The following is a 22,520-nucleotide window of genomic DNA, read 5'->3' on the forward strand; positions in this document are numbered from 1 at the left end:
TCATCCCTCAACCCCACCTCTCACATCTCTAAACACTAATCTCTAAACATTCATTCCTAACACCGACATCCCTCATTCCCATCTCCATCCCTACCTCCTTCACCCCACAATCCTTAACACATTCCATAGGTAGCATCTGGGGTTTCCTTATTTTCCTCAGGAAATTGGTTTTCTGAGACAGAATCCCCACTTTGAATCTCAATCTTAGCGTCCAGCAGTAAGACTCCAGATAATTCCATCAAAATCTACCACCCTTTGTCTCGTATGACATCTTAATCTCTCTTCAAAAAAATCTATTAAACTGACACTGTTCTGGCATGGCCCTTGCTAGTGAACTACTCAGTGGAGTAACAAACAGTATATTAACAAGGGCTACAATCCACTTGTGCAGAATGGTTGTTCTCCAGCAAGTACATCTCACCAGTCCATCTGAGCTTATCCTACTCTTGAAGATAAAACATTTGCAGTAAAATAGGCCTGATATGCTCACCTGATCTGCAGTGTTTTACTAATAGATGGTTGTCACCTATCACTCCAATTGGATCAAATCAGTGTGACAGATTTTGCCAAAATATTAAAGACTTGCAAACCATGCCTATTTTATTTTCAGACATTATAGTTTCCTTGGGCATTTCACAACTCCTAAATTTGGAGATAGGTGTTAACACAACAGTCAGCATGATATCAGAGAGCTTGCTGCATTCGAAGTGTCTAAGCATTTATAATCAAATGCGAAGGGAAAGCTGACGAAAGTTTACAGAAGTATTCGTCAGACAAAAAGCATTTTTTTCTTTTCTCTCTGAACTGGAAAGTAGTTCAGAAAGGTTTTGACTTTATGAAAAAATATTTAAAAAACAACACGTGAAAGTCAATCTATGGCAAGAATTTGTAATTTTCTGCTTTTAAACAACACTGTGCAAAGTCTCATAAAACCCACTTACAGCAGCACTGTCATACTCTGTCACTGAGAATAAAACGTTGTTAACACAGCAACTGTGTGACAAAGTCTCCTGTTCTGTGATGAGACAAGACTAAATAAAAGTTACAAGGATGTGACTCGCCTGCTGCGGGGGGCATAATTAAAGCATGATATGGTCCGATCAAGCTTGATACATGGGAGCGATAAAGCAGCTGTGAAACCAGCAGGGAAAATCCAATGCTGAGATATAAATCCGAAGCTTAGGCCAAGAGTATCTGTGTCCAGGGCAGTGTTTAACCAAGTGTCAACTGAAGTCTTGACCCAGCAAAAGCTGTCGCACACTGTTAGCTGTGCCGGGCCAGCTGATGTTATATGCAGTGACTTCCCTCTGCTAAACTATGAATATGTCCTCTTAGACGACGCAGCCAGATTTGTGTGATCATTGCAAGGAAGTGGATACTGTGGTATTGCTGTTAAACATTAAATAATGTTCAGTTAGAGAATTATTTTTTGTAGATTCAAAGAAGTTTAGTCATTAAGCTAGTTTTGAATCTGTTTAGCATCATTGTAGAACTTGCTGCTTTTTCTGCAATAATTTTTTGATGAAAATATTGGATTTTGGGAAATAAAGGAATAGGGCAAAATATTTATTGTATTTGTCAGTTTGGATAAAGGCTGCAGAAGAACTTATTAGGCAAAGGTAACATAACCTAGGCACATTCAATACTATGTAAAGCACATTTGATGCCTTTAGTTATCAGAAGTTGTCTCACACATGAACAGCAGAAAAGATCTAAAGAATCAGGTGCAGACTTTGCCAAAAGGTTCATCAGTTAAATCTGTACAATACAGAAGGAGATTCTAATGAAAATCTGAAAAGTGTTGACTACTTAGTAATTATCCCTCTGAGTCAGGACTTTGTAAAATAACCTTTTTGGTGAAAATACAAACGCAAATCTTTTAAAGTTTTTGCCAGCTTTGCACACCTAGAGACCAAAATCTTTACTGATTCTTCTTTACCAACTTAATCAGATTGGATGGTGAGTGTCTCCAAACATCGGTGCTAAAGTCTTGTCATACAAAGCTTTTAAGATTTGATTTGTTACTACTACTACTACTTTGTGATGACCTATTGCATGAAATCCCAATAGAATCCTGAACGTTGAAATTTGTGGTTGTAAAGTGGCAAAACATCGAAAGGTTCGACTGATATCAATATTTTGGAAGGCACTGTACTTTTACATCTTATTGTCATTGTAAATATGTTTTATTTTTGAACTCATGGAGAGGATTCTCTGTTATGATTCTGGCACGTCTGCTCTACCCTGTCTCCCTGGCTGCAATCAGCAGATTAGATGCATTTGGTGGCTGCTGCAGTGTAGTGCAATCTGTGGAATATCAAGCACCTGTGTCTTCCCTGATATATACTGACTCTGACAAGAAGACGGTGCCAGATTTTTGAAAGCCATCGTGTGAGTAGATATCCAGCGTTCCTTCCTGTCTGATCATTGTTTTTGACCTTGGCTTGCCTTTTGGATTTATGCCTCTGCCTGTTCCCTGTCGGACTATTTGGATTTAGGTTGTCGACCTTGTTTCCTGCATCTGGTTTATGCCTCTGCCTGCCCCTTGCCTGACGCCTCTTGTTCCGATCGTTGACCCTGTTTCTGTCCTTGGATTATTGAGCCAGCCTAGCCCTCGGATTATTCAGCCTGGAGTCACTTCTTACCTGAGCTGTGGAGATCACCGCCTGCCGCCCACTGAGGTTTCCCCTCTGGGTTTCAAGTTCCACTCAAGACAAAAGCAGTGATTCCTGGAAGCTGTGAGGAGTGTTACCTGTGTGACGTTTTCCTGTGGCTGAATAAACCTTTTATACTTTCAGTACTGTGTCTGGCTGAATCTTGGGTCCGCCTTTTTCTGATTCATAGCATTCTCTGAGATTTTAAGCAGCGCAAATCTGAAATAAAAGTCTGCTGCCACTCCTGCATCATTTACATCAAATTGTCAAACTCCAGTCTTTGCCCTGCATTTACTTTAAGGGCTACAAATTCACTGCAATGAACTTGTTATTTAGGTCTATTCTGCACCTTGTATCATGTATCTTGATATATGTTAATGTATTATTTATGTTACATGTGAACCTCTTAGATGCATGCATTTATCTCACCCTGATTCTAGAGTTTTACCAAGTTGTCACTCAGATGCAGAGCTTCATGTGTGAAAAGCTGTATTGGACAAGATCTTTAAAAAGTAAAAGCTGACCAAATACGTAAAATAAACAATACAGACATAGGAAAAAGAATGCATTGACAATGACACATCTGCTGCAAACATGATTGAAGTCTTGGTGGTTTAATCCTTAATGTTTCCAGCTTGGCATACATTCTGAATTTTATCTGGGAAGATCTGTTTTACACAATCTATGTTTCTGCTAATATCAACATTGCTACTAACAGCAGCGTAAGCACATATGAACTGACCGTTGACAGTGAGCGTAACCTCGGTCTCTCCCACTCCGATGCGCGGCACGATGGCTTTGCAGACATACTGTCCTGCATCGACCTGGCTCACTGACTTCAAATGCAGCTGGTTGTTGTTGCTGAGAACCTGGAAATACAGGCAAGTATACATAGGGACCAGGATAGCTGGTTGTGATGTAAAGATATTCAGGAAGGAAACGATAACGGGAAAGGATATGGAAGGAGGAGGATCTATGTTTAATTCATAAAATGTTGATTTACTCAGCAGGCTCCATTACATTTTTTCCCCAAGCATTTTCTTTAATGGTTGGGGCATGAATTAAAGATTTAAAAGTCTCAAATCTAGTACTCAGTCATTTAAGTGAGCAAACATTTCAGAAATCTACCTTTTCAATTCACACTGAAACTAAATTCTACCGTACCTTAAACAATTACTGCCACCTCTGGTAGGGATGTGTACAGAAGCACAGAAATAGATTGCTGTTATGGAGACGTGTTGCATCTCTTTGTTGCAGTTCTTAAACAGCAAGCTTTGGAGATTTTTTTAACATCCATTAACATCTTGGTTACCTCTTGTGGTGGCAATATAAACTCGACTTATTTGTTACGGAACCAGTTGTTTTAATTGTTTGAAAGATCGCACTGACTTCAGGGCAGATTAGTTATTTTTGTGTAGCCACTTCCTGGTCAACATACATCTGCCTTTGTTTACTTGCTTCTTTAAAATTTCCCAATTTGAAGAGTTGCTGACAGAAATAAGCTTTTGATTCATGTGATATTTTTAAAGCAGAAAACATGAAATTATGGATTTTTAATTAAAAGTTTCCCTAATACGCATATTAAAATAAAAAAATGTGTATGATTAAACAAAAGATTTTAGTTTAACTTATTATAAAAGAATTGAAAGTGGCAGCAAAAATTGTGGCACAATTAATTTGGTAAAAAACTATTTTTTTTTTTTCCTCCACTGCATAAAAGTATTCAAGACCAAAAAGATTCCTTTTTTTTTTCATTCTGTGATCTTACCATGTTGGAGCCCTTTTTAGTCCAAGTAAGGGTAAGAGGGGGGTTTCCAGACCACTTGCAGTTCAAAGTGACATCTGAGTCCACGTCCACTGTTACTGGTCTGGGCTCCACCACCAGAATTGGACCAACTTTAATAAACGACATAAATAACACAAAAGTTGTAAATTCTCAAAAGGAAAACAAGTTTAATGATCATGAACAATTTTTCAGGTATTTATTTTCATGTAAGTAAGAGTCCAAGTAAATGGTAATGTTAAATGGACAGAACTTATATAGCACCTTTCCGGTCATATTGACCACTCAAGGCGCTTTACACTAGCGCCACATTCACCTAGACGCACTCATTAACGCGCATAAATTCATACACCAATACGCAGATCGGTAGCCAATTTGAGGTCAAGTGCCTTGCCCAGGGGCACATCAACATGGGGTAGAAGGAAGCTGGAATCAAACCCACAACCCTCAGATTGCAAGACAACCACTCAGGCCACAGTTGCCACAAATAGGCTTCCAAAGCTAAAAACACTTTACCAAACCCTCAAGCAAGGTGGCAGCAGCATTATGATGAGGGCCTTGCTAACAGAGGTACTGGTGCATTGTTCAAAGTAGATAAAATAATTAGGGAAGAGGACTAACTACAAAATGATTAAGTTTATGTTAAATCTACAGTTAGAAGATAACTGAGTGTTCCTACATAGCAATGGCCCTAAATACATCAAAACTGGATTTAGAAAGGATAAAGTAGCTACTGTTAAGCTTCTGGTACAATCTTAACCCTACTGAAACCTTGTGAAAACGTTGAGACATCATATATGCAGCCAGAATTATGCCACAACTTTGTTGATGACTACAAAAGTCATGTGGTTGGTCTGCAATTAGGTTATGTTTATCAAAGTAAGAACTAAAATGTTACATGCTTTGGTAAGTGAAACAGCTTTATTGTCCTCCTCAGCACACGAGTGTTTACAATTGACTCACAGTGCACGTCCACGAGGATGCTGACGTTAGTGCTTCCCACTGCGTTGAACACCTGACACGACACGGGCTCGGTGAAGAATGAATGATCTGCTGTGGTGACAAACACACTTTCCCTGGCCCCCTCCAGCAGCACACCACCTTTAGCCCACCTGATGGAGAAAAACACGACACCCTTTAACATATTTCCCATTGCTTCAAAACACTGCTGTGTTGGCATGTCTGCAGGAAATGTCAGGAGAAAAACTGGCTCGTGTAAGGATATAAATGTGGGATTTTAGAGTTATCCATGAATGTAAAAAAATTATGACTTGATTTAGGCGCTCAAGGGAAACCGCAATAAATAAAGATAATTTCTGTTATCCATATGGTTACTTTATAATATCTAGCTGAAAATCATATCACCATATTGCACATTCTCCACAGAATGACATTTTAATGCACATTTAGTAGGCTCTGTGCATAAGTACCTGGCAGTGCTCCCACATCAGAACCCTCACTGATAGAGTTTCAGACCTGAGCCTTTTTTTTTTTGCATGTTCAGTACTTACAGAGATGTTGCTTACAATAAAACTCTGTTTGACTACACAAAATGTTTAATACTTTCACAAATTTTGTTCACTAAGCAGAAGTTACAATTCAGGCGCAGCTCTGCAGAGTGAATATTTGCAGACAGGAGCAGATGAAAGAAAACCCACTGGCATTGATCATCTGATCAAGCTGCTAATGTTGCACTGCACTACCACCAACTTCAAAACCTTCCTAACATCTTGAGCTACAATTAGAGCCAAAAGCAGATATGAGTTCATTAGGACTTTTGAGCCACGATGGTTGGTACAGGAAAGGATATACAGGGGTTGGACAATGAAACTGAAACACCTGGTTTTAGACCACAATAATTTATTAGTATGGTGTAGGGCCTCCTTTTGCGGCCAATACAGCGTCAATTATTCTTGGGAATGACATATACAAGTCCTGCACAGTGGTCAGAGGGATTTTAAGCCATTCTTCTTGCAGGATAGTGGCCAGGTCACTACGTGATATTGGTGGAGGAAAACGTTTCCTGACTCGCTCCTCCAAAACACCCCAAAGTGGCTCAATAATATTTAGATCTGGTGACTGTGCAGGCCATGGGAGATGTTCAATTTCACTTTCATGTTCATCAAACCAATCTTTCACCAGTCTTGCTGTGTATTGGTGCATTGTTATCTTGATACGCGACACCGCCTTCAAGATACAAGTTTTGAACCATTGGATGCACAAGGTCCTCAAGAATGGTTCGGTAGTCCTTCGCAGTGACGAGCCCATCTAGCACAAATATTGGGCCAAGGGAATGCCATGATATGGCAGCCCAAACCATCACTGATCCACCCCCATGCTTCACTCTGGGCATGCAACAGTCTGGGTGGTACGCTGCTTTGGGGCTTCTCCACACCGTAACTCTCCCGGATGTGGGGAAAACAGTAAAGGTGGACTCATTAGAGAACAATACATGTTTCACATTGTCCACAGCCCAAGATTTGCACTCCTTGCACCATTGAAACCGACGTTTGGCATTGGCATGAGTGACCAAAGGTTTGGCTATAGCAGCCCGGCCGTGTATATTGACCCTGTGGAGCTCCTGACGGACAGTTCTGGTGGAAACAGGAGAGTTGAGGTGCACATTTATTCTGCCATGATTTGGGCAGCCGTGGTTTTATGTTTTTTGGATACAATCCGGGTTAGCACCCGAACATCCCTTTCAGACAGCTTCCTCTTGCGTCCACAGTTAATCCTGTTGGATGTGGTTCGTCCTTCTTGGTGGTATGCTGACATTACCCTGGATACCGTGGCTCTTGATACATCACAAAGACTTGCTGTCTTGGTCACAGATGCGCCAGCAAGACGTGCACCAACAATTTGTCCTCTTTTGAACTCTGGTATGTCACCCATAATGTTGTGTACATTTCAATATTTTGAGCACAACTGTGCTCTTACCCTGCTAATTGAACCTTAACACTCTGCTCTTACTGGTGCAATGTGCAATCAATGAAGACTGGCTACCAGGCTGGTCCAATTTAGCCATGAAACCTCCCACACTAAAATGACAGGTGTTTCAGTTTCATTGTCCAACCTCTGTATTTAGCAATTATTTTCAAAGGCTGGTAAAATCAGTTTAACATATATAGTGTGGTAAAAAAGTATTTACCTCTCAAAGATTTTTCCTGTATCAGACAACCTTTGTAATTTCAACAATGCAGTTTTCAAATGAGCATTATACTAGGAGAAGAGGCTATCCAAACCAACCTGACCCTATGTGAAAAATAATTCTGTTGCCACACCTCAACCTGACGGCTCACCTGTAGAATCAAACTGAACCTGTCTGGCAACATGAAGTGGGCTAAAAGTCCTGGGCCATCCCCTGAGCCTCCTCCCGGTGGGATGTGTCTGGAACATATATATATATATAGATACCCGAGCCACCTTAACTGGGTCTTCTCGATGTGGAGGAGCAGCGGCTCTACTCCGAGCCCCTCTTGGATGGCCGAGCTCCTCACCCTATCTCTAAGCGAGTGACCGCCCACCCTACGGAGGAAGCTAATTTCAGCCGCTTGTTTCCGGGATCTCGTTCTTTCAGTTATGACCCAAAGTCCATGGCCATAGGTGAGCGTACGAATGTAGACCGACCGGTAAATCGTGAGCTACGCTTTTCAGCTCAGCTCTCTCTTCACCACAACGGACCGGCACAGCTCCCCATTACTGCGGCAGCCACACCGATCCATTAGGAATCCACCGATCAAGACCCCGAGATACTTGAACTTCTCCACTTGAGGCAGGAACTCCCCTCCAACCTGAAGAGGACAGGCCACCGTTTTCCGGTCGAGAACCATGGCCTCGGACTTGGAAGAGCTGATCATCCCAGCCGCTTCACACTCGGCTGCGAACTGCCCCAGTGCATGCTGTAGGTCTTGGCTAGAGGGGGCCAGTAGGACCACTTCATCTGCAAAAAGAAGAGACGAAATCCACTGGTCCCCAAACCAGACCCCCTCCAAACCAAACAAAACCAAACCATTTCCTGTCCAATAGATCTCGATCTACTGGACAGGAAATGGTTACAAAGCCATTCTGAAGGCTTTGAGAATCCATTTAATCACAATAAGAGCCATTATCCACAACTGCAGGATGGCTCTTCCAGGAGGTCACAAAAGAACACAGAACAACATCTAAACAACTGTAGGGCTTAATTGCCTCAGTTAAGGTGATTGTGGAACGCTCCCATGGTATTTCAAAGTGAAAACCATAGATGCCCATCTCAAATTTGCAAAAAAAAAGATCTGGCATAAAAGCAACGCAGCAATTCAGAAATTTAAACATCATTCCAACCGTCAAATATGGGGTTGGTAGTTTGATGGTGTGGCCTGTTTTGTGTTTTCAGGACCAGGAAAATTTGTGGTGATTGAGGGAACCACAAATTCTGCTTTCTAGCAAAAAATCTTGAAAGAAAATGTTCATGACACGAAGCTCAAGCTCACTTGGTTCAAAAGAACCAAAACAAAAGGAAGGTTTGGAAGTGACTTAGTTAAACTCTGGACCCAAATCCAATTAAGATGTTTGACCTTGAAAAGTCCGTTCATACTCAAAAGTCCCCTTCAACGTGGCTGAATTAAAGCAATTGTGCAAAAAAGAGTGGGCCGAATTTCCTGCAAAGGATGTAAAAGACTCACTGCCAGCTATCATATACGCCTCATGGCAGTTGTTGGGTGGCACACACAGCTATTAGGTTAAGGGGGACATTTACTTTTCCATACAGGACCTGGTTGGTTTGGTTAGCCTTTTCCATTTAATAAATAAATAAATTATTTTAAAACTCCATGTAGTATTTATTCAAGTTACCATTGTCTAATATTAAAGCTTGTTTCATGATTCCAAAAGCAAAAAACAAAAGAAATCTTTTCATACTAAGACTTTTTTACAGTACTGTATGTTTAAGAATCTCAAAAAGCTCAAGCTGGGTGTTACATGTTCTGTTTCCAAATTAATGGCTTTCTTCAATCAGTGACTGATGCAAAGTCACCTTCACTGCATCATATCAATGTTGCACAGCTTTTTTCTTAAAAGAGGTTTGCTTAACAGGTCAGTTACATCGTCTCGCTCCAGTATTTCCTCTGGGTAATCACATGAGTTTTCATTTAGCCATCTGTGCAAACATGAGAGTTGTCATCAATCAGACCTGTAGCCCATGATGGGCGGGTTGGCAGTGGCCTGGCAGGTGAATGTGACTCTTTCTCCCTCCAGGACAGAGCGAGGTTCGATGGACAAGGTCACCGTGGGAGGGTCTGCACAGGGAGACATACAGATTCAGTGTTTGTTGGACGCAGAAACTGACTGCTAGAGTGATTCTCATTTCTTTTGCATAAATCAATGAGAACCTGAACTAAAGTTCAGAAAAGTCAACATGTTTTACATAATATAATTCTTTCTTGAGACATTGTCTTTATGACCTATTTCTTTAAAAACACGTTGGAATCCAGTTGCACAACAAATTGTGGAAATAACGTGTTTGATAGTTATTGAATTGTTTAATGTATGGTTATTCTTTATTTCCGAAACCAGGATAGCCTCAATGTTCTTTCTCTATTATTTCTAGGGCTGCAACAGTACACAAATGGTTTTATGAATAGGGCCTCACTTATTTTTTTCTTGGTATATTTCACAAGGTTGGAGGATACAGAGAGAAGAATCTTTTACTATTCCTCTTTCCAAAATCTCTCTAGGTAAGACAGAGTCCTGGTTCTCTCTTTCACTTTTTCTTTTCAGCAAACCCTACATGTTGTGTGTAGGATTAAGGTCTGGGGATCGAGATGTTCATGGCAGAGGTTATAAGGTTTTGTATGTACTGAACTATTTCTGTGGGATTTTGGCCATTCGTTTTTAGATTTATATTTTGCTGAAAGACAAAATAATGTCAAATGCCAGAGCCAAAACACAAGGTTCCTATTAAAGTCCCAGTGGAATTTCCAAACCACTTGATTAAGTAGGCGGTTGTAGGGCAGAAAATGCCAGTTTTTCTGGCATCAATACCAAACAAGCAGTTGGCATGTTGAAAGCATCGATCAGTTTTTATTGTAACTTGGTGAATCCGAAAATGTCTCTTTTTGATGCAGTTCAACAAGAGTGAGCTTAAGAGTTTTTCTCTACTTCCTTTACCCTTTTGCTGACTGTGCTCAGTGGCAAGATAAACTATGCTTCTCATCCAGCCTAGTGGCCTGTGGCTCTACGATGGGTCTCTATGTCATGTCGTACAGCATTTATACCCCAGAAAGTCATACACAATAGACTAAACAAGTCATCCACACTTTGTTCAATTAAAAAAATTCTAAAAAAAACTATACATACAAAAAATGCTTTATAAAATTGGTTATAGTATTAACCCAATAACCCAAGTAAATATATTCAAAATAAACTTTACATTTTTATAACTTGTTCAGTGTAAGATTATGCTACTGCAATAAAATACCATTTTTTAAGGCTTTACATGGGGTTACAATGAATGTGCCCATGTGGATTTTGTAATTTACGGAAACTACACAAATGGTTGAATGAATGATATAAAAAAAACATAGTTTTTTATGTTATTTTTATCAAATGAATTAAAAAGATTAAGGTTTTATAGTTTGAAAAGCTGCGTGGTGCTCAAACTTCTTTCAAGGTCCTTTTTATGTTAAGATAGATTCTACATACAAATTGGGATCATGTAAAGCATGAAAAATATTTAGCTTAAAAGAAATAAAGTAGAGCTTTGAGGCAATAATTGACTTAAAAATAAATGATTAGAGCTATTTTGCTTTGTTTTTCTTGCTTAGCTGCCCGCCTCCAATGTCCTTTGACCCTTTACTTCCTCACAGAGGAGAGCAGTAACGTACGGTGGACGTTGAGAGTGACAGTGGCTCGTTTGCCCATTGGCACTGCTGGATTGCTGGCCACACAAGTGAAATTGCTGCCACTGTCAGTGTCAACTGGAGTGATGGGGAGATAGCTCCTGGTCGTCACTCTCTTCCTGTCTGGCAGCACCTCCTGTTTGACAAAGAACAGTCAGAAAGGTAAAAATTGGGAACAGTGTGGAAGAGGGATAAAAACTGACAGAAAAAGTGAGGAAACGAGATAAAAGGTGAGGAGTAAAGGAAAAGTTACAAATTAAGGCAAGTAAATATGCAAATATTAAAAATCAAACTTTTATACAGAGAAAATATATAATCTGTCATAATTCGGGGAAGTAAGTAAAAAAACCTTATCTTCCGCCCCATACCAACCCCATTTTCACGAAACACCAAGGCAGTATCTTTGTAAATACAGCTCTAAATCTGTCAAGTAAGTGGTCAGTAACACTGTAACACAGGAGCAGCATGAAAAATGCATGACCACATGTGTGCTAGAAGGGGGATACAACTGGCTGAGAGAGATGTAAAAACATCTGTGTTTGAGTGTGTGAATGTTTGATCCTGATTCTGTGTGCATAATAAAACATGAGCGAGCATATGTGAGCGTGAGGCTTGCAGGCACGATTTCATGTGAGTGGGAGAGAGAACAGGATCCTGTGGAGTCTGACAGGGGAAAAGAGAGCAAAAAATGACTCTACACAAAGTCTCAGCCTGAGCATCTCCTGTGTTGGTTATAAGAGTGTTTGGATGGCAGTCTGAGCTTTACAGGGTTAATAAAACACCCCTTGGATCTTTGCATCTTTCACGTTGCATTACAAGCCAGTTACAAGTGTGTAGAATAACAAGTGTTTGGCATGTTTTTGCTCTCCAACCTCACAGTATCAAAGTGCATCACAGTGACTTGTTAAAGCAGAAGATGTCTCTTTATACAAACCCCAGAAATTGCCTCTGATTTGGTTATAAAGATTTAAACAAACAGTTTATTTATTAACAAAACTATAAAGCACTGTTATCTGGGTATTGGTGAAAAATTCAATCAGATATTTCCAGTAAAAGAATGCTTTGTGAGGACATATTTACTTTTAGCCTTAAATGAATGTAATTGGACAGTTGAAAATATGCGAAACATGAATTAAAGCTTTTTCACATGAGCTACAACATGAACTTTGTTTTCATCATTGTCCCGATAATAAATCCTTTTTTAATGTAGATATCTCAAGAGTGAAATAAACACATTTAAAATCTAAGCCTTTTCAAGCAATGAACGAACCCCGGGTAGGTAAGTCGTCCAAACTTGTTAAAGAAAAGAAATTGCTCAAAGTTTCCATAAACAGATATTTTATATTCATTATTTATTTTCATTCACATATATCATGAACACTTTTACTTCATGTTTATGTATCTAAATGTCGGCCATGTTCTCAGCCTGAGGCAACAGGAGCTCTTAAACCCCCTTTGGCATTTAACAATAAACAGACAAACAGTGCAGACAACCTCTGGTTTAAAGCTGGGCAAAAAAACAAAAATGGCAGAAAATGTAGTTCTTATGTTTTCTCCATGCATGCGTGGGTTTTCTATGGGTGCTCCGGCTCTTCACTGTTAGGTTAATTGGTCTCTCTAAATTGCCCTTAGGTGTGAATGTGTATGTGTGCATGGTTGTTTGTTCTGTGTGTCTCTGTGTTGCCCTGTGATGGACTGGCGACCTGTCCAAGGTGGATCCCGCCTCTCACCCAATGACCACTAGAGAAAAGCAACAGCCCCCCCGTGACCTTGCACAGATAAGCAGCTATAGACAATAGATGGATGAATGGGTTTTAGTTTCTGATATACCATGTTTTAGTCTGTCAAACCAGTCCTTTAATAAAACAGCTCCTTCAATAGGTATGAAATATCTGCTTGAGATTAAGACATAAAATGTTATTTCCGAGACAGAAAAAATGTATTCATATGCTCTTGAAAATGTTTTCAGTTAGTTTAAAAAAAGCAACGTAACTTCAGAGACATTAAGATGAATACTAAGTGGCTGCTGCAGAGTTGCTCATTATATGATTCTCATTTCATGATTACTCTAATTGCTCAACCTTTTTGAGTGGCTTTAATAAATACAAAATCTCTTAGAAAAATGTTCTGACATTGAATCACTAGTTCTATAACATCAGTTATAAAGAAAATATGAAATGAAACATATTTTCATTAAATGTATTTAGATAAGTTATAACTAAATTCATTTATAAATTATTCCCTAAAAGGTTTGTAGCTGTAATTTGTACAAGATGATTAAAGAGAGTCATAAATAATTTAAGTGATTTAAAATGTTTGTTTAAAGACACGGTCACACATGAATTTTTCTACATATGTCATTGTTTGACCTGTGATGTTTTAGGTTGTGTTTTAAATGCAAACTGTGTTTGTTTGCTGTTGAAGAAAAGCTTGAATCAATATTTAGCAATGAAGAGGGAGAAACATTAAAAAACTGTACAAGACTTCGGAGTCTTGGTGTAGTAAGTGGATAGGGATCAGCAAAACACACATAGATTTTGAATTTGTATGCATTATTCCTTCTGACTGCAGTCACAGAAACATGTACACCCAGCACTGTTCCAGAATAAAATTATTTTGCAAAATGGGAATCTCTAGGTTTGCAGACGTTGCACATTTTATTCAGCTGATAAACTAAGGAAATTACTGAAGGTATTTTCTCCTTAGAGGAGCTGAATCTGATGGTGAGGGCACTAAGTAGTAGTTTCACTGATTGTTAGAAAACATCCTTCTTTAGATGTAATAATTGTACCAACAGAATTGTGATTGGATAGCCTGGAAGAACCCAAATTTAAGAGCACAGCAGGGTCATTCTTGACACTAAAATGAGTGTGAAGACAAGCATTCTGCAAGGTTAGGTGAGTATAGACGATGGATGGATGGATGGATGGATCCATGGATGGATTTGCCGATGGATGGATGCATGGATGGATGGATGGATGGATGGATGGATGGATGGATGGATGGATCCATGGATGGATCCATGGATGGATCCATAGATGGATTTGCCGATGGATGGATGCATGGATGGATGGATGGATGGATGGATGGATGGATCCATGGATGGATTTGCCGATGGATGGATGGATGGATGGATGGATGGATGGATGGATGGATGGATGGATGGATGGATGGATGGATGGATGGATGGATCCATGGATGGATCCATGGATGGATTTGCCGATGGATGGATGCATGGATGGATGGAGTCAAAAGTTTCCTTACAGTGGATGAATGTGAGGCACTGTATGAGAAGGTTTTTTCAGTCATGTTTCACAATAGTGTTGATGAAATAAGGGAAGGAGCTACAAGAATACTGATTGACAATTGTAAATTCTTATTATTATTACTAATCTTTGTCTACATATTGCTTTTAATATCATTTATAAAATAAAAGGTATCCATCACTAAATTACTTATTTATTCATCATATGTTTCATAATAAATATTCAAGATGCATGCTCTCATTTCATTGTTTTTAATTGTAAATCATGTATTTTGCATACATTTTATGTCATGCATTGCAGCTACAAAACATACGATAATCATTTCAATAAACATGTAAACATGGCATTTCAACTTTTACATGTCTGGTTTAAAGGCACAAACATATTCTGTGTATTGTCACTGATTTGCATTTAGGAGATTTCAGAACACATCTTGGGAAACAAGTTCTCTATCTCCAAAGACGTTGCATCTGAATTTTATTGTTGAGCAGATTGTGAGGAATGAGTTTTGTGTTAAAATGTCTTTCTCAAAGCCATTTGAAAACATTGTGCAGATATTTTTAGTGCAATAAACTCCTCTCGGTTTTCTGGCTTTTTCCCCTGTGCAAATGTAGGTGCTAATATGTTTATGTATCAAGGATGTGTGTGTGTGTGAGTCACCGTAGAGTGGTGCGCTCCCTCCACAGGGAAGCCGTTCTTGGTCCACTGGATGTGAGCTGCGGGCTTGGCCCCGCGGGTTACGCAGGTCAGGTTGAATCCAGTACCAGCCATCAGCAGCAGCTCCGGCGTGCCCTCCACCACCGGATCCTCAGGGGGGACTACAGGACAGACACACAAATCCATACTCTTGACTTAACGCAAGGGCACTCAGGTTTAAAGAACAGCCACATTTGTGCACACACTCTCCAGTTTTTACCATAGGTCAAGGGAAAATTGGTTCTTAAAAGTTTCATTAAAAAAAGTTCACACTTTAGAAGTGGATGTTTTCTCACCAATCAAAGGCAAAGTGCAATGTCACCTACTGCAAAGTCCAAAAGGGTTCTTGAGCATATTCCTTAGGAGAGTCTAACTTTCCGACTTTTAACCTTCCTGCTGATTTAATATCTCAATATATTCTGGGGGCACTGGGCATAAACTCCACACATATTTTTGGACATTTTTTTATCTTTATACAAATATATTCATAAGAATATTGAGATCTTTTATGTCTATTTATAATGACATGCTTGTTAGCTAGACTCAAAACTTTTATGACCCAAAGTATCATTGATAACTACATAACTTCTGAGGGCTCATCTTCTAAGGTTGATGGTGCCTATTTGTAAAAAGGCTGGAGTTATACACGTAAACAAACTCCACTTGTACTTGTACAAGTACATTGTAGAATGTACAAGTTTCTACACTTTTAAAGGACAAAATAGAGCAGGAAACTACACATTACACTATAAACTGAAAAAAACAGAGGCAGAACCCTTTTGCCAGTTCATTGCTGTAGCTTTCTCTGTAGGTTGGATTTGTCTTAATGTGTAGTCAGTGTACAGCTTGTACAATAGTACATGTTTTGCCGTCCTCTAAAGATAATTTAACATATAGTCATTAATGTCTAAACCGCTGTAAACAAAATGAGTACAGCCCTATGTGAAAATGTCCAAATTGTGCCCAATTAGCCATTTGTTAGTGTTACAACGTTTCAGGTGTGAATGGGGAACAGGTGTGTTACATTTTAGTGTTATTGCTCTCACACTCTCTCATACTGGTTACTGGAAGTTCAAACTGGCACAACATGGCAAAGAACTCTCTGAGCATCTGAAAAAAGAATTGCCGCTCCACATAAAGATGGCCTAGGCTATAAGATGATTGCCAACATCCTGAAATTGAGCTGCAGTATGGTGGCCAAGACCATACAACAGTTTAACAGGACAGGTTTCACTCAGAACAGGCCTCGCCATGGTAGACCAAAGAAGTTTAATGTCTTTTGAAAATAGACACATTAGTGCTGCCAGCATTGCTGCAGAGGTTGAATGAGTTGGGGGATCAGCCAGTCAGTGCTCATACCATATGCTGCACATTGCATCAAACTGGTCTGCATGGCTGTCTTGTGCCTCTTCTAAAGATAATGCACAAGAAAGCCCACAAACAGTTTGCTGAAGACAAGCAGACCAAAGACGTGGATTATTGGAACCATGTCCTGTGGTCTGATGATAAACATATTTGGTTCAGATGATGTCGAGCCTGTGTGGTGGCCAAGTTGGTGGTACAAAGACAAGTGTGTTGTACTTACAGTCAAACATGGTGGTGGGAGTGTCATGGTTTGGGGCTGTGTGAGTGCTGCCAGCTGTGGGGAGCTACAGTTCATTGAGGGAACCATGAAAACCAACATGTAGTGTGTACACACCTCCGAGATGACCATTGCCTTGAAAAAGAAACTAAAGGGTAAAGGTGCTGGACTGGCCACATATTGTGGGGCATCTTCAAACAGAAGCTGGAGGAGAGTTAGATCACTAATGTCCACAAGTTAAATGGACTGAACTTATATAGCGCTTTTCCAGTCATACAGACTGCTCAAAGTGCTTTACACTAGAGCCACATTCACCCAATCGCACTCACTAACGCTCACACATTCATACACCGATACGCAGATCGGTAGGCAACTTGAGGTTAAGTGCCTTGCCCAGGGACACATCGACATATAGCAGGAGGAAGCTGGAATCAAACCCACAACCTTCTGATTGCGAGACAACTACTCTTCCTACTGAGCCACAGTCGCCTATAGTGTAGGAGGAGTAGAGGAGGATTCCAGTGGCCACCTGTGAAGCTCTAGTGAACTCCATGCCCAGGAGAGTTAAGGCAGTCCTGGAACATAATGGCGGCTACACAAAATATAGGCGCTGTGGGCCCTGTTTAAGCCTTTTCACCTAGGGGTGTACTTAGCTTTGTTGCCAGTAGTTTAGACATTAATTGCTGTGTATTGAGTTGTCTTGTGGGGACATCAAATGTATACTGTTTTACAAGTTGTACACTGACTACTTTTATTGTATTTAGATGTCATATCTTTTTTGTTGTCCCAAGAAAAGATATATTAAAAATATTTAGTTAGTCTTTCAAGATATGAGGACCAAACAATTAATGGTCATTGTCACATTGGTCTAATACATAATTTCTTCCTTTCACGCTTCTTTATCCTACTGTAAGAGCTGATACCAATAAAATGATTCTTCTTACTGAGACCAGTAAGAAAGTCATTCATTAACACCACTCAGACATTTTTGATGACTGACTGTGTGGTGAAAGAACCCTTAGGGTAAAAGTTACAGGGCAGGATGTCATCTTTTACCAGGACATGGGTTGCAGTGACTCATTAATTACACAGTACATTCCAGTGATTCACAACTTGACTTGGCATCTTACTAATAGACCACTATTTTTTACAAGACCACATGTCTCAAGAGTGTTTCTTCTCTTCTATGTCTAATATTATATCAGGATGGTACATTATCTATTTAAAATTCCCTGCAAGAATGATGGTCCTACCAAGCTTTGACATGTAGGACTTTGTGGAACATGGTTATTCTCTGTATATTCATTGCTGTGCACACATCTGCAGTGTCTTCTCTTGCTTCAGGAAAATATCTTGATTTTTGGATCCATGTGCTCCGATGTAGGATTTTTGGGGGAGAGATAAGAATAACTTGTGGTGATGTAAGGAAGATAACAGACTGCTTGTTATTTTAGGAGAAGCTACATATGCTGAGGAAGAAGTCGACTGACTGAGCTGTCTGACTGAGGATGGGAAGTAGAGCTGTTAACCAGGCACAGCTGGGAGCTGACCAGCAGAAGGCAAACACTACTGCTTTTTCCTACTAATGCTCTTCCCCTCAGAAAAAAGGGTGGATTACAAACTCAAATAAAGTTATTTCTCCTACATTAGCATTTTTGTCTGTAAAATGAATACCAGCTTCACATTTCTTGATCTGATGCATTTCAGGTTTCTTTAGAAATAAAGTGATGATTGAAAAAGCTAAGAAAAAGTAAACAACGAATATCTGAGAAAATTCACAGTTTACTTACTAAGTACGTTAAGCTTTGCTCTCCTGGACCGCAGGGCGGCCTCTGTGGCCTGACACTCGTATAGCGAGTCATCCGAGAGCTCCGCGTGTGAGATCTCCAAATTGTACTGACCGGTGTCCAGCGCCCGCAGCACTCGATACCTGGGCCAGGCTGCAAGAGAAACACAGCAGATGCAATCAAGAAACAGCAATATATATATATATATATATATAAACAAATCAACCTCATTGTGGTTGTTTTAGTTGCTAAACCTTTAGTCTTGCCTTATCCACAATTTCTGTTTTTATATTTGATAATCCAAGGTAACCTTGAGAGTCAAGAAAGGTGCCTATAAATAAAATGTATTACTTTTATTAATATGCTAAACAACACTGAAATCAACAAATTTAATTTCCTAGGAGTTGGAGAATAGCCAAAAATAAAAAAATGATGGACATTGCATAAACAAAACTGTATTCCCTCTAATGAGTAGACCATCATAATTATTGTTAGCTTCATTTGTAATTAGTTTAGAGAGGTGTGGGTCATCTTTGCGGGTTTATGACACAACTATTTTGTGAAAAGGTTAATGAGATACTCTTTATCTATGAGCCAAAGAGTGCCAGAATGTTTAGAGTAATAACCATAGCTGTTTACAATTTGTATAATTATATTTCTTTATTTTGTAAAGCAAAAGGTAATTATAGTGGTAGTTATGTTACTAGTAATAACTGTAATTAACATTCTTAATCATTAATGACTCCTTCACATTTTCTTATTTTTTAAGGATAGAAAGGCCATGATCATCCTTGACTTTATTCTTCCCTTTATTTTCTTTGAAATGTGGCAAAAGAATGAAACCTGCGTTGTTTATAGCACGAGGCAAAGGTACAAGCTCTTCTAAAAAAGATAAATGCTGAATCAAAATCCCTTTATATGAATCAGAAGTGGCAAACAGAAAATGGGAACACGCTTATGTGGAAATGTCAGAGCTTGTAAACAAACTACACAGGGAACACTGAGTGTTACTTCAGATATTTTAAAGACTCCTTTAGCTTTAACAGCAAGGATTGTGCCTCCTTCGCACAAACATCACATAAGGTGGTGATAACACACGCATTCAGTAATATATGGATAAACATCTGCAGAAACACGGATCAAACAAAGACGCAGGTACAAAACATGCCAAATCAATCCCTACAGACATCGCTGTTCCAATTACAGCAGCATCCCCACACCCCTCCTCTGTGTTTGAACCATCCCCTCTCACACAAAGACATAATTGAGCGTGACGTCCCACTAGGGGGCACTCATTGATCCTGTGTGCCCGATCCTCACATGACATCATGGATTCAGGAGGGAGGGAGGCAGTTGGGGTGCAGAGCGAGAAACAAGAAGGGTGGTGGGTTGGGAGGGTGAGCTGGGGGTATGGCAAAAGTATTAGTGGAGATTACATCACCCACTCCAGCACCTTGCAGCATAGCAACCACAGAGGTGAAAGCACCCCGGGGAGAAGGAGAAGAAGCAGGAGGAAGAATAATAAACTGCTACCACTGATGCCTGCAGGTAATGGATGAGTGTGTTTTTTAGCTATTCACGGAGTCTAAATATGCACCTTTGCATTGATTACACATAAATCCCTTTCAACTGAATCCATTTCATATTTGTCTCCACAACTAAGTGCTGTTGAAGTGTTTTGGTAAATGGAGGCACGTGCGTGGGTGAGATGCAGGTTAGAGTTTGCAGCACACTCTGTATGCCTACACTGTCCAAAACAGCCATGTTTAGTCATGCAGGTCACATATTCAAAAAATCTATTTAATTTAATGTATATCCCACTACTGCACCCTTCATTGGATCATATTAAATAGATTGCAGACTTAAATGAATTACAGACTTCCAAAACACTTGACATGTCAGTCAAGAGCATAACATAAACAGGACAACCTGAAGAAGAAGATAAGTTAGGGATGAAGGGAAGAATGGCAGTACAGACAGCTGAGTCTAAAAAATAGACAGGAGGCAGTGATGGATGGCTGAAAAGCAAAGAAAGAGCAGACAAAGAGGACAATGTGTTTATTAAGTGTGTTGTGAAGGGTTACAAGGACAAAGGGAGCATTGATGACCAATAAAGAGCAGGAGGAGAAAATGATGGGAGGAAGAGAGAGCAAAGAGGAAGGAGAGGGTGAGAAAAAAAGCAAGACAGGGAATCGGGGAAGTTAGAAAATGATGATTAAGGTGCAGTAAGAGAAAAATATCTGCTGACCTTTACTGAACCTGTGGGGTAAATTGAGCTGAACACAAGATCCTTGCCACATGTTAAATTACCACAGTGTGATGCTGTGTATGCCGAGCTGGTATAAGTGGATGTGTGTTGGCTTTATAATAGGTAAAATACCTCCCACCTTAACTCTGAGGCTGCAGGTTTGCTTTTGCGTTCTGGGTTGGTAATAGTAGAATACGGTGCAAAATATAGCTGTAACCAATCCAAACAAATAATCTTACAGCCAAAAGCTGCTTAGATATCAAAGTACCGATAGTATTAGTATACGTTTAATATAAACAGCTGTATTTAATTCATTTCTTTTTATTCATTAATTGTCAGTTAGTTATTGCCCTATTAGATCATTTTTTGGCATTTAGTTTATTCTGTGTTCTGTTGCCCTTACATTAGTATTTTTCTTTCTCCTCTGTTAAGTGTTCAGCTTCTCTGTTTTAGTCTCCCTTCTTCAGTCTCACTGCTTACCTTCTGCCTCAGTTGCTCCACATATCCCCTGATTGACACACCTTCATTCAATTAATGACTTTCATTTAGACTTTAATGTACCATGTTATCTTCCATGTGGCTGTTTTCTTTGTGTTCCCATGTTCTGCTTGTTTGTTCTTCTTCTTCTGTGTATTTGCTTATTATTAAAAAATAAACCTTCACCCCGCTGATCCTACATTCCCATCTGCACATTGGGCCTACTCCAAAAATCACACTTTATGAAAAATACACCAAAAGGAATATTCCCCCATTATCGAGACACATAATGGGGTCATAAGGGTTTTAAGGCGTTGCCTCCTCCACAGGGAGAAATGTTTGATTTTATGTTAAGAAAATATGGGCCTAAAAGCATCGAGCGTTTTAATGAATGGGTTGAAACTTTAGATTTTCCTGCTGGGGGCTTATTTAGCACCACAGCATTAAAGAAGTCTGAGGAAGCGATAAAAGAGACAGAGAAACTATTAACTGAAACAACATTGTTTTAATCTGTGTTACATCTTTTCTTTACATTCCTTTATCACATCACTGCAATGTGCTTTTGCATGTTTTTTGTCACTGCAATGTATTTGTTTCATCATGTAAAGTACTTTGTCTTGTTGCTGAAATTTGCTATACAAAAAAATTGCCTTGCCTTGCCTACATTAAACTACACTACAAATAAAGTAACACAAAGTGACTTTGGTGCTGGATGTAGTGAGTTTTAGAACCATTTCATCACCATTTTCCCCAAAAAAGGTCACAGAGTTGACAGCATTTTCTTTTTCTTAAACTATTTTCTAGCTCAATTAATGAAGAGCTGTTCCATCACAAAACTGCACAGAACTTCAGTTTTTTATTCTCTTGGATGTTTTACCCTTTAAGGGGCATGTCTAACAAACAACAGCTAATTTGCCCACATTAATGTAAAGTCAGTGACTGAATGCAATCAGCTGCAGTGCTTAAGTTAGAATTTTCTTTAACAAATGCTATAATAATCTGAATTTTAACTATGATCAAATAGGAATTTATGCAATTTAAATGTAATCTTTCTATGCAGTTGGATTGAATTGAGTATATTACATTACATAAACTGGATCTGTTTGTCTCATACATAAAATCAATGCACCAGTGTTTAAATGATCATTA

The 22,520-nt window shown here is 39.4% G+C and overlaps 1 protein-coding gene across 2 annotated transcripts in view; it reads right to left on the minus strand.

The window, feature by feature from the left end:
• Positions 1 to 22,520, minus strand: part of kirrel1b (kirre like nephrin family adhesion molecule 1b) — a 124,255-nt gene that overhangs the window by 21,731 nt on the left and 80,004 nt on the right. For both annotated transcript variants that reach the window (XM_047367574.1, XM_047367575.1), the window contains exons 3-9: positions 18,650 to 18,799; positions 15,242 to 15,399; positions 11,301 to 11,451; positions 9,608 to 9,713; positions 5,401 to 5,549; positions 4,423 to 4,550; positions 3,397 to 3,523 (exon numbers count right to left, since the gene is read on the minus strand). In XM_047367574.1, coding sequence (XP_047223530.1) covers positions 3,397 to 3,523; positions 4,423 to 4,550; positions 5,401 to 5,549; positions 9,608 to 9,713; positions 11,301 to 11,451; positions 15,242 to 15,399; positions 18,650 to 18,799 — 969 coding nt within the window. The remainder of the gene's footprint in view (positions 1 to 3,396; positions 3,524 to 4,422; positions 4,551 to 5,400; positions 5,550 to 9,607; positions 9,714 to 11,300; positions 11,452 to 15,241; positions 15,400 to 18,649; positions 18,800 to 22,520) is intronic.

Source organism: Girardinichthys multiradiatus, chromosome 6 (genome assembly GCF_021462225.1).
Source record: "Girardinichthys multiradiatus isolate DD_20200921_A chromosome 6, DD_fGirMul_XY1, whole genome shotgun sequence".
Taxonomy (NCBI): domain Eukaryota; kingdom Metazoa; phylum Chordata; class Actinopteri; order Cyprinodontiformes; family Goodeidae; genus Girardinichthys; species Girardinichthys multiradiatus.